Consider the following 13,294-nt stretch of genomic DNA (forward strand, 5'->3'; position numbering starts at 1 on the left):
GTTTTCACACACAAATCCAAGGGCTCAGTAAAGAGCAGTGCCAGAGAACAGCGGGACTTGCTCCATCAACATATGATTGGTAGTCTTTGCCTGAGAAAAATATAGGACTAGAATAGCATGGGTGTTGCAGGTCAGGAAATAGGAGTTGTTAGTAGAGGAGAAGCTTGCACGCTGGTCACTCTGTGCGTCCTCTAGTCAAAGCTTATTTGTCCCTCACTTTCAGTAGCATCAAAAAATCATCCATAAATGTTTGAAAAGAAAAAAATGCTTAGGGCTGAATTTTAAAAAAAATTGTAAAGAAGTTACCTGTTCTAGCCAGCCATGCAGCTGAATATCACGAGTTCCCAGAACTCAGCTCATGACTCTGGGATTCCCTAATCAATGTATGATACAGTCTCCAGAAGAAAGGCAACATTAGCTCTGCATCTAGTTCATCAAGTTGGTGGGTGACATATCAGCATGCCATACTTGTTCTGAATATTTGTGAAATAACCTTGAACTGTGTAACTCTGAAGCCTTGAAAGACTAAGGGATTTATTCTGCTTGCAGTTATATTGATGTAAATGTGGAATACATCATCTGAAGCCAATAGCTATTCCAGATTTACTCTGGTGTAACTGGGAGTAGAATTTGTTCCTGAATTAGAAAATTAGTCATCTTTTTATTTAATTTCTTGTAACATATTATATTGATGACACCTACCCAATAGGAATCTAACTTAAATATCCAATTCCTACTTTCATTTACTTTTACTACAGTATTATTAATTAAATAATGCATCCTTAGAATACTGCATCTGAAGGTTTTATCATTTCACCGACTAGGAGTACTTTTTGTGAGACACTGCACTAGAGTTAATATGTGTTTAATAACTAGTATAAAATTATTCCTACCCCTTAAGTGAGCACTTGTTGCCTCTCTAAATATTTGGTTTTAGTGTAGTGCTGTCTGATAAGTAACAAACATGGTAGATTTGCAGTGGATTGTGTTAAACGGTATTTTGCAAGGAACTGCTGGCTCATTCTTTTTCTTGTCACAATTCTGTGTAATAAACAATGGAAATATTTTTCTAATCTGTTCAGGTGTAAGCCAGCGAATAAAACAGTGACCTAAACAATGGACATATAAATATAAACATTAAATACAAAGGCCACTCAAAGGTTAAGAAACATCAAAGGTTGAAGAAATGGATGTGTCTGTTGTTTGAACCTTGTCCACTGTCCGCACAGTAATTTAGATCACAGCATTTTGAGGCTGAGTCAGCCCAGCCTTCAAGGGGCAGGGTTTTTCTTAGTGTGTATTGAACAAATGCCAGCCTATTGTTGTCTGAAAAGACAACATGTACTAAAGATGAGAAACAGGAAATGTTCATTTGTCCTTCTAATGGCGGAAGAATTTTTCCCAATTCCACATGTTGATGTAATTGTTCTAAACAATATTTTTCCTCAAAATACGCAACAGCTAGATCATTGGAACAACAGTGACAGCTATTTGATTTAAAGTCATGTCACCTGATTATATAGTGGCGATGTAAGGGAAAACTACACTCAATTTGATCTGAACGCACAGGGATGTTTTTTTAGTTTGGTTTTTTTACAATTCATTAGTTGTGAAACGTTATTCAAAATAACATTTGTTATTGAATCATAGGACTGGAAGGGACTTTGGGAGGTCATCTAGTTCAGTCCCCTGTACTCATGGCAGGACTAAGTATTATCTAGACCAATGTTTCCCGAGGTTGGGACGCCGCTTGTGTAGGGAAAGCCCCTGGCGGGCCGGGCCGGTTTGTTTACCTGCCCCGTCCACAGGTTCGGCCAATCGCGGCTCCCACTGGTCGCGGTTCGCCGCTCCAGGCCAATGGGGGCTGCGGGAAGCAGCAGCCAGTACATCCCTGGGCCCGCGCCGCTTCCCGCAGCCCCCATTGGCCTGGAGCAGCGAACCACGGCCAGTGGGAGCCGCGATCAGCTGAACCTGCGGACGTGGCAGATAAACAAACCGGCCCTGCCCGCCAGGGGCTTTCCCTACACAAGCGGCGTCCCAACTTTGGGAAACACTGATCTAGACCATCCCTGACATGTATTTGTTTAACCCTGCTCTTAAAAATCTCCAACAATGGAGATTCCATAACCTCCCATGGCAATTTATTCCAGTGCTTAACCACCCTGACAGTTAGGAAGTTTTTCCTAATGTCCAACCTAAACCTCCCTTGCTGCAATTTAAGCCCATTGCTTCTTGTCCTATCCTCAGACGTTAAGGACAACAATTTTTCTCCCTCCTTCTTGTAACAACCTTTTATGTATTTGAAAAATACAGTCTTCCCTTCTCCAGACTAAACAAACCCATTTTTTTAAATCTTCCCTCATAGGTCATGATTTCTAGACCTTTAATCATTTTTGTTGCTCTTCTCTGGATTTTCTCCAAAATTGTCCACATCTTTCCTGAAATGTGGCACCCCGAACTGGACACAGTACTCCATTTGAAGCCTAATCAGCACAGAGTAGAGCAGAAGAATTACATTTTCTTCTTCAAGTGCTTGCTCATATCAATTCCAATTAGGTGTGCGCGTGCTGCGTGCATGGCCATCGGAGAATTTTTACCCTAGCAACACCCGGTGGGTCAGCTGTGGAGCCCCCTGGAGTGGCGCCTTCATGGCCCTGGATATATACCCCGGCTGACCCAGCGCCCCCTCAGTTCCTTCTTACTGCCCGTGATGGTCGTTGGAACTGTGGAGCTTGGCTTTGCTACTCTCCACTCTCCCTAGCATTTCCCTACAGTTTGTTAATAGTTTGTTGTTGTAGTAGTGTTATAGATTTTAATAGTTGTAGTTCTAGTTATAGTATAGTAGTTGGTATTAGTGGGGGAGAAGGGGTTTAGCTCTGGGCTTTAAGCCCTGCAGATCTTGCTCCAAGCCCACGCCAACGAGCGACCCCCACGACTCTTGCCTGAAGTGTCTGGGGAATCTCACCAGGCAGAGAAGTGTAGGATTTGCAAGAGCTTTCACCCCCCAGACTAAGAAGGAGTGAGACTTTCGTTTGAGACAGCTCTTAGTCCTCAGCCTCCAGCGTCGCGGCAAGACCCAGTGCCGAGTGCTTCGCTACACAGCGCCCCGGTTTCAGCGACAGGAATGGTACTGCGCTCGGACTCTGATAGAGAGCCACGGCACAGATGTTCCCCGGCACTGCAATCAACTTCTGCAGTCCGGCACTGCTCTCACTCGCCCGGCCAGAAGTGGCACTGGAAGCTGGAAAAGGTTGGCCCACGTCCACCCCTTCTGGATCCACCTGCAGAACCTCGTCCCCCAGCAGAGCACCTGGGGACACAGGTGATGGCCTCGGCACTGTTGACTCCGGCACTGGGGACGGAGCCGTTGAGTCCGGTGCGACTGGTCTCCCTGCCTCACAGCGTGGTTGAGGTACAGTTGCCATCTACACCAGATACCTTTGCAGCGGCAAGGGATCTGATTGCATGACTGTGTCGGCATCCCCTCAACAGACCAAGGCACCGTCACCTATCCGCGTGGCACCATCCAGGGGCAAACCGGCTCTTATTCACCCCCCAGCACCGTCGGTCGAGGTGCGGCACCGTTCCCGCTCTCAGCACCGTTCCCACTCTCTGTACTGTTCCCGCTCCTGATGCCGTTCACAGTTCCGGCACCGCTCGCAGTCCCGGCACCTCTCTCCATCGCGGCGCCGGTCGGACTCATGGCACCGCTCTGACTACCAGCACCGTTCTCGACACCGCTCCATCCGCCAGTCGTCATCCAGGAGTAGATCCTGGTCCCGACGCCGGTCATCGTCCTCGAGACCCAGGTCCAGATCCAGGCACCAGTTCAGGTCCCGACACCAATCTAGGTCCAGACACCGCTCCCCAGCATTGTGGCACCATTCTTCTCCATCTCGGCACCGATCTCCATCTTTGCGGTTCCGATCAACTTCATGTCATCGACGTGACTCAGCGCAGACCCACTCGGCACCACCGTGGCCATTGCGTTCCGCCTCTCACTCATCAGGGTCTGAGGCCGCCTGGGCTCAGGGGCGGATCAATGGCAGGCGCAGAAACAGGGTCTCGCTCAAGGGTCCACCCAGTGGCCCTTTTGGACACCCTGAGCATAGCACCAAGCCCAGGGTGCTCCCTCTGGGGCTTCTCACTCGGTCCCGTCCGAGCCACGGGTGCCTGAGGCCTCTGCCAGCCGTCCTTTCCCGGAGGCATGGAGATGGTGGCGTCGTCCTTACAGGCGCCAGCTCCTCTTCCCCCAACTCCAGCTTCCAGCCCGGACACTGAGATTGTGGGACTGGACCAGAGGGACACAGCTCAGCAAGAGGCCCCATATGATCCTCTACTTCCTGTGGCATCCTCCTCATCTTCACCCGATGAGGCTGTGGCAGAGATCACTATATCGCCCCCACCCCCAAAGACCTCCGCGCCCACTAGGAACTCTTGCGAAGAGTGGCGCGGAATATGAACCTGCAAGCAGAGGAGGTAGTCAAGGTGGAGGACCCTGTGGTTGACATTTTGTCCGCAGAGGCTCCTTCCAGGGTGGCTTACCACTTATCCGGATCATTCAAACCACAGCCAGTACAATATGGAGTTTATCCGTTTCCACCATGCCTGGTCCCTCATAAGCACAGACCGTTGGGTTTTTCGCACAGTGGAAAGGGGATACTCTCTCCAATTTTCGTTCTCCCCGCCCTCCCACCATCCCTCCCGTTCCCTCTTCAGGGACCCTTCTCACGAGCAACTCCTTATCCGGGAGGTGCAGTCGCTCCTTGCCATGGGGGTGATCGAGGAGGTTCCAAAGGAGCTAAGGGGCAGGGGTTTTAACCCCGTTACTTCCTAATCCCCAAGGCAAAAGGCGGGCTTCGGCCTATCCTGGACCTAGGCGGACTCAACAAATTCATGGTAAAGTTGAAGTTCTGCATGGTCTCCTTGGGCACCATTATACCTTCCCTGGAGACTGGTACGCCACTCTCGACACGAAGGACGCGTGTTTCCAAATAGTGATCCATCAAGCACACAGACGCTTCCTCCGCTTTGTGGTCAACCGCGAACACTATCAGTTTACGGTCCTTCTGTTCGGCCTCTCTACGCCCCCAGGGTGTTGACCAAGTGTATGGCAGTAGTGACAGCCTTCCTCTATTGTTGACGAATTCAGGTATGCCCGTATCTCGACAACCGGCTCATCCAAGGGCGCATCAAAGAGCAGGTGCAGTCCCACATTCAGTTTGTCATGGACACGTTTGGTCGATTAGGCCTCCTTCTCAATGTGGCGAAGTCGACGCTAGAACCGACTCAGAGGATAGAATTCATCGGGGCGGTCCTGGACTCTGCACACGCTCAAGCCCTCCTGCTGGACGCTCGTTTCCAAGCTTTGTCGGGCCTCATCCGGAGCCTTCAAACCTTCCCAACCTCGATGGCAAGAACGTGCTTGAGTCTTCTAGGACACATGGCTTCCTGCACATACGTCACCAGGCATGCCTGACTAAGGCTTCGCCCACTTCAAGCCTGGCTGGCATCGGTCTATCGCCTAGGTTAAGTCAGCCTGAACCTGGTGGTCACCGTCCCGGAGAGGGTCCTGACCACCCTCCACTGGTGGCTAGACCCAGAGGCGGTATGCGAAGGAGTCCCCTTCCACACCCCTCAGCCCTCCTTGTCCCTTGTTACGGATGCGTCAGCCCTGGGATGGTGCGCCCATCTCGGGGACAATCAGAAACAGGGTCTGTGGGCCCTGTCCAAACTCTCTCTCCACATCAACATATGGGAACTGATGGCAGTACATCTAGCTTGTCAAGCCTTTCAAGAGCGGCTGCACGGTCGTTGTGTGGTGGTCCTCACAGACAACACCACGGCCATGTTCTACATCAACAAGCAAGGGGAGGCTCGTTCCTCCCCCCTCTATCAGGAGGCTATTCAACTGTGGGAGTTTTGCATAGCCCACTCCTTTCACCTGGTGGCGTCTTTTCTCCCAGGGGTCCAGAACACATTGGCGGACTGCCTCAGCAGATCCTTCCACGCCCACAAGTGGTCACTCCGTCCGGATGTCATCCATTCCATCTTCCTAAAGTGGGGGTTTCCCCAGGTCGACCTGTTTGCCTCACGCAGCAATCGGAAATGCCAGGCGTTTTGCTCCCTCCAAGGTCACTCCCCAGACTCTCTCACAGATGCTTTCCTACTCCCATGGATGAGCTGATTGTTCTACGCCTTCTCACCGTTTCCCCTCGTACACAAGGTCCTGCTCAAGACACGCAGGGACAGATCACGACTGATTCTGGTCGCCCCGGCGTGGCCCAGACAGCATTGGTACACCATGCTATTGGAGATCTTGGTGCACGCCCCGATTCCGCTGCCTCTCTTTCCGGACCTGATCACGCAGGATCAGGCCGCCTCCGTCACCCCTACCTGCGGTCCCTCCACCTCATGGCGTGGATGCTTCATGGCTGAGCCACTCTGAACTCCTCTGTTCTCGTTTGGTACAACAGATCCTGTTGGGCAGCAGGAAACCTTCCACTCGGGCTACGTATATGGCTAAATGGAAGCGATTCTCATGCTGGTGCTCTCACCACGACACACTTCCCCTCCAAGTGTCTGTGCCTCTCATTCTGGACTATCTCCTGAACGTGAAACAGTAGGGTCTGGCGATATCATCCATTAGAGTTCTCCTGGCGGCCAGCTCAGCTTTCCACTCGGGAGTGAATGGCCGATCTGTGTTCGCCGACCCCATGGTTGGTAGATTCCTCAAGGGCCTGGACTGTCTATATCCGCAGGTATGACAGCCTGTACCCACGTGGGACCTTAACCTGGTCCTCTCCAGACTTAGAAGACCCCCGTTTGAGCCCTTGGCCACATGTTCTTTCTTGTACCTCTCTTGGAAAACAGCTTTCCTCGTGGCTATCACTTTGGCGAAGCGTGTCTCTGAGCTCAAGGCTCTTACATCGGAACCAACTTACATGATCTTCCATAAGAATAAGGTGCAGCTACGACCTCACCCTGCCTTTTTTCCCTAGGCGGTATCGACTTTTCATATCAACCAGGACATCTTCCTCCCGGTTTTCTACCCAAAACCTCATGCCAATAGTCAGGAACAACGGCTTCACTCCCTCGATGTTCGTAGGGCTCTTGCCTTCTACATTGAATGTACGAAGCCGTTCAGGAAAACGACGCAGTTCTTCATCGTGGTAGCAGACCGAATGAAAGGTCTTCCAGTCTCCTCCCAGCGGATCTCTTCTTGGATCACGTCATGTATTCATGCTTGCTATGATCTGACCGGGGTCCTGAACCCCCATCTCACCGCTCACTCAACAAGGGCTCAGGCCTCGTCGGCAACCTTCCTGGCCCTGGTGCCAATCCAGGAGATCTGCAGAGCTGCTACTTAGTCTTCAGTGCATACGTTTGCATCACACTATGCCATCGTTAGACAGGCCAGAGACGATGCAGCATTTGGTAGGGCGATCCTACAATCCATGGTACTTCACTCCGACCCCACCGCCTAGGTAAGGGTTGGGAGTCACCTAATTGGAATCGATATGAGCAAGCACTCAAAGAAGAAAAGACGGTTACTCACCTTTGTAACTGTTGTTCTTCAAGATGTGTTGCTCATATTCATTCCAAATCCACCCTCCTTCCCCTCTGTCGGAGTAGCCATCAAGAAGGAACTGAGGGGACGCTGGATCGGCCAGGGTATATATCCAGTGCCATGAAGGTGCCACTCCAGGGGGCTTCACAGCCGACCCACCAGGTGTTGCTAGGGTAAAAATTCTCCGATGGCCATGCACACGGCATGCACACATCTAATTGGAATGGATATGAGCAACACATCTCGAAGAACAACAGTTACAAAGGTGAGTAACTGTCTTTTGTCTTGCTTACAACACTCCTGCTAATACATCCCAGAATGATGTTTGCTTTTTTTGCAACAGTGTTACACTGTTGACTCATATTTAGCTTGTGATCCACCAGGACCCCCAGATTCCTTTCTGCAATACTCCTTCCTAGTCAATCATTTCCCATTTTGTATGTGTGCAACTGATTGTTCCTTCCTAAGTGGAATACTTTGCATTTGTTGTGATTGACTTTCATCTATTTACTTCAGACCATTTGTCCAGATCATTTTGAATTTTAATCCTGTCCTCCAAAGCACTTGCAACCACTCCCAGCTTGGTGTCGTCCACAGACTTTATAAGTGTACTCTCTGTGCCATTATCTAAATCGTTGATGAAGATGTTGAACAGAACCAGACCCAGAACTGATCCCTGTGGGGCCCCACTCAGTGCCCTTCCAGCTTGACTGTGAACCACTGATAACTACTGTCTGGGAATGGTTTTCCAAACAGTTATGCACCCACCTTATAGTAGCTCCATCTAGGTTGTATTTCTCTAGTTTGTTTATGAGAAGGTCATGTGAGACCGTATCAGAAGCCTTACTAAAGTCCAGATATACCACATCTACCGCTTCCCCGTTATCCACAAGACTTTTTATCCTGTCAAAGAAAGCTGTTAGGTTGGTTTGATATTATTTGTTCTTGACAAATCCACGCTGACTGTTATTTATCACCTTATTATCTCTAGGTGTTTGCAAATTGATTGCTTAATTGTTTGCTCCATTATATTTCCAGGTAGTGAAGTTAAGCTGGTCGTAATTCCTCGGATTGTCTTTATTTCCCTTTTTATAGATGGGCACTATATTGTCCTTTTCCAGACCTCTGGAATCTCTCCTATCATCCATGACTTTTCAAAGATGAACCTTATAGGGATGAACCTTCAAACATTCAGTTTGGCTAGGTGGGCAGCAAAAAGTTTGATTGTTTATCCAAGGGCTTCTCTTTCCTTAACCCTTCATCCTCCCCTTCCTTTATACCACTGTCTCTCAGATACTTACTACTCTTCCTCTCTCCACCAGCCAGTTACGGGTTATTGGCAATCTGTGACCTTCATCCCCTGAAATCCTAGTCTCAGCACTTCTCCTTGTTACCCACCACCTTCTCTCTCTGACACCCCATTAACATATAATATAGGGTTTTCCTATGCACCAACAATTTCAATGCTCATTGCATTCACTCTGACATTCCAAGCCCTGGTGCTAGGTATTCTGTTTTGATAGGAGACTTCTATGCTCCCTTCAGTTGTGTGTCATTAAAAAGAGGATTAAATGTGTGGAAATGAGGCAAGGAGGTGGAATGGGGGAAAGCAAAGGGGGCTTTAAGTCACCACTACATATGCATAGATCTGGGGCTCTTCCCTTCTGTGTTACCACTTGTATGCCTCCTCAAGAATACTGTGCAATATCAGTTCCAGGTGAACAGGAGTGCAACTCCAGTTGCCGCATGGAGAAGCAGCTATTTTACATGGCATGATCACAAGGAAAGGGGCCTTAATATATTCAGGAAAATTGCTGTGTAAGTTAATGTAGAGCAGGGGTTCTCAAACTGGGGGTCAGGACTCCTCAGGGGGTCGCCAGGTTATTACATGGGGGGTCGTGAGCTGTCAACCTCCACCCCAAACCCCGCTTTGCCTCCAGCATTTATAATGGTGTTAAATATATTTAAAAGTGTTTTTAATTTATAAGGGGGGGTCGCACTCGGAGGCTTGCTATTTGAAAGGGGTCACCAGTAGAAAAGTTTGAGAGCCACTGATGTAGAGCCACTGATGTTTGTGCATTAATTCCCTCTTACTGTCTTCTAAAGATGATGGAAGGCTATATATACATTTTACAGCAGTACTGTGGTTCCACTCATGGTCGTTCTATTATATTTAAAAAAAAAAGAAAGGTCAATCATATTTTTACTATCAAAGAGAAAACTGTCGTTTAAATACATTCTAATCAAAGTTTTTACTTAGATTTTCTGCTTGCTTATCAAAGGTTGAATATCACCCTTTCCAAAGGCCCCAAGAGCTGGTGGATTATTGTAGAGGTAGAAACATTATTTTTGAAGGCTACTGCCCATTAGCCAAAGGTGAAGCTCTTACTCATCCTAATATAATTCAGCTGGCAAAGAAATATGGCAAAACCCCTGCACAGATCTGTATACGTTGGAGCATACAGGTAAGAGAGGGCAGCAAGATAATGGTGTCTATTTAAAGAGGTAAATGTAAAGGAATAGTTCTGTTCAGATAATATATTTGTTGTGCATCAAACCAAAACATATACAGAAAATTGTGATTTTACATCTGATCTGCTGATGCTGTCGTCCCATGAACTAAGTGCTTTTACTGGGTAGTGGGAATATACTAGGCTGTACATGACAGTATCTTTACCATTGAAATAATCTTTGGTTTTAGCAAAGTAAAAGGAAATACAAATGAAAAGAGTTATTTTTCCAATATAAATGCTACAGTCAGTGAGTTTCATCGTTCTTTTCCTTTCTCTCAACATATAGCACTAACCAGTGAATATGAATTAATGTTTGATACTGAACGGAAAACCATGTAAAGTGTGTTAGAATTGTATATAGTGTATGTAACTGTGATTATAAATAGTGCTGCACAGAAATTCCAGTGAATTTGAAGAGTAGAATCAAAGTCTCAGAAGGAAACGTAGGTTAAACTATTGCTCTAAGAGATGTTTTGAAAATTGATTCTGTTTTTGTTTTAAATAACTCTTATTTTTAATGATGAAAATTATTACATTTTTCAGAATGGGATTGTCACTATTCCAAAATCTACAAAAATAGAAAGGATACAGGAAAACTGTGAGGTAAGATCTGGTTTACTGGCCTCATATGACTAAAGCCCAAATTATTTTAGATACAGTGTTTCGGGTCTGACTCTCCACTGTGCTATACCAATTTTATGCCAGTGCAATTCCATTCAAATCAGTTCAAGTACTGCAACATAAAATTGTTGTAAGACAGTGGGAAAATCAGCTCTCTGATGTGCACAAATATAAGAAATCAATTGGAAGACATAATTATGTATAAAACACACTGTCTAATGACCTATTGCATCTAAACAATTTGATCAAGGAATAACAATAAAGTTTTGAGTTTTGTTTTCATTATTATTATTCATTTGTATTTAATATTAGGATTATGGTAGCATCCAGAAGCTCCAACCAGGATCAGTGCACCATTGTGCTAGGCACATAGGAAGACAGTGGGAGGATACTCACTGTAGTACTGAGACCCACCTTTGACCAGTGCAAAGGGGGTTGCAAAGGCTGTTTTAGGGATATCCCAGGTTCAGGAAGCCGTGTTTGTGGAAGCTGCAGAGCTGGCATAGCTGCCTCCCTCCCTCCCTCCTACCCACCCACCCACCCCAGAACCACAGGAGGTCCTAGCACAGAGCAGGTGGTGTTGGAACCAAAGGGGGACTGACATCATCTCAGCTTGTCAAGTATCAGAGGGGTAGCCGTGTTAGTCTGAATCTGTAAAAAGCAACAGAGGGTCCTGTGGCACCTTTGAGACTAACAGAAGTATTGGGAGCATAAGCTTTCGTGGGTAAGAACCTCACTTCTTCAGATGCAAGTAATGGGAGATTTCCATTACTTGCATCTGAAGAAGTGAGGTTCTTACCCACGAAAGCTTATGCTCCCAATACTTCTGTTAGTCTCAAAGGTGCCACAGGACCCTCTGTTGCATCTCAGCTTGTGACATCCAGTGTTTGTTTTATACAGAATTATGTCTTGTAATTGGATTCTTCCTTTTCCCTAATGTCAGTGTTTCAACAAGTAAATTGTGGGCTGAAGTCCTTCCATCTATCCTCCCCCAGGAACCATTTTTAATAATGTGCTGGTGCTTTACAAAAGCTAGAAATGTGTTTTCAGAAATAAATTTTAGCCTTGCTTCTAAAGATCTCTCTGGCAGAGACTGGTTAGCAGAAAAGAGGATGAACTTTACCAAAGCAAGGGAATCAATTGCCCAACACTGGGTATGTGTACGTATAAATTAGTAACATGCACCACTTTGTCACATTTTGACATTTAACTTTCTATTAAGTAATTTTTAAATGTAATTTACTACATCTGTCTTGCTTTTGTTTTTCTTATTTTTTTTTGTCTCTTCCTTCACTCCGCATTTTGGCCCAGGCCCCCGTTACCATGACTGATCCGCGTTCTGCACAGTGGGGTGGGAAGGAAGCAAAGATAGCCTTAGGCCAGCAGTACATATCTTCAGTCCTAGGGTGTGTCCCCTGTTTAGGTTTAAGTAGGCCGAGGACTGAGTTTATGGCTATAAGGGATCATTCCAGCAGCCAGAGATTGCAGGATGAGGGAGGAGTTTGCCTGGCAGCAGTTCACTGCACTGCATCTTTGTGTGGAGTGAGAGGGAGCTCTGGTGAGCACTGAGTGGGCCATAGGGGAAGTCCTGCTCTGAAGTGATGACGCACTTTGCTAATAGATCACAATGTGTGTCTTCCTCCCCAAGAGTACTGACGGGATATACGTACTTTGGAATCTGTGTAAAGCTTTTGGTTTGCTGACTTGACTAAAGCACCAATACTTTTTAGGGACTCTCTGTGGTGAGGTGCTGTGACTCCCCGGACCTAGTGTCTGTATGTGACAGAGAAGTGATGAGCTTAGGCTTGCAGAGGGATAGCAATCAGGTTATTCACATATCTTTCCTGATGGCCATATAGAGTGCTGTCACAAGCAGCTTTCATGTTACCTTTTTGTTATCTTCCTGCCCCTTCTGGGGAATAGTGTAGCTAAGTTTAAATGTAAATAGCAGTCACAATAAAGGGGAAAGGGCCTAAGGAAGCTTCTCAACCCCACTTTACTAGAGTTCTATTCCTGTGCAACAGAAAAGGAATCATTTTGAGGGCAGAGGAAGTATAAAAGCCTGCTACAAAATTAAATCTGGGTTTAAATAATGGGAAGTGTCCAGCTTTGTCTCTGTATCCATCACATTAACCACATATGCATTCCCATAGGTATTTGATTTTATACTAGCAGAAGATGATGTTGCAATTATAAATGGAATGCATGAGGGGCGGCATGTTTCCTGGGACCCAAGCTGTATTGTGTAAATTGCAAGGTTTGAGCTTTTTTTCTTGTGTCAGTGATCAGCCATCCACACACTTTGATTTAAATTTGTACAGTTTCATAGTAGAATGTAATTGTTAACTTGATGGCTATCAGTAATTGTAACTGATTTAAAATCTGTAACATATAAAAGGTACAGTTTCTTACGATAAAATTCTCAAACAAATGTGAAAAATTTCAGTCTAAAATATTGCTCTATTGGTAAATTGTATATAGTTTATATTGTACTTAGTGTTTTGTACTCTTTGGGACTGATCTAAAGTCCATGGAAAGCCTCCCACTGATTTCATTAGGCTTTGAACCGGACCATTTATACAGAAAATAT

The 13,294-nt window shown here is 46.5% G+C and overlaps 1 protein-coding gene across 6 annotated transcripts in view; it reads left to right on the top strand.

Annotated features, from left to right (window-relative positions):
• The window catches only part of LOC101942561 (uncharacterized oxidoreductase ZK1290.5-like), an 87,185-nt gene that overhangs the window by 66,726 nt on the left and 7,165 nt on the right, over positions 1-13,294 (top strand). For 3 of the 6 annotated variants that reach the window (XR_006172282.2, XM_005300879.4, XM_005300883.4), the window contains 3 exons: positions 9,853-10,035; positions 10,627-10,686; positions 12,858-12,961. Coding sequence is in view for 5 of the 6 variants with exons in the window: in XM_005300879.4 (XP_005300936.2) it covers positions 9,853-10,035; positions 10,627-10,686; positions 12,858-12,953 (339 nt within the window). In the remaining variant the exon portion in view is untranslated. The remainder of the gene's footprint in view (positions 1-9,852; positions 10,036-10,626; positions 10,687-12,857; positions 12,962-13,294) is intronic. The other 3 variants (XM_005300878.4, XM_005300882.4, XM_005300881.4) reach the window with 1 other exon arrangement.

Source organism: Chrysemys picta, chromosome 8 (genome assembly GCF_011386835.1).
Source record: "Chrysemys picta bellii isolate R12L10 chromosome 8, ASM1138683v2, whole genome shotgun sequence".
In the NCBI taxonomy this organism is placed as follows: Eukaryota; Metazoa; Chordata; order Testudines; family Emydidae; genus Chrysemys; species Chrysemys picta.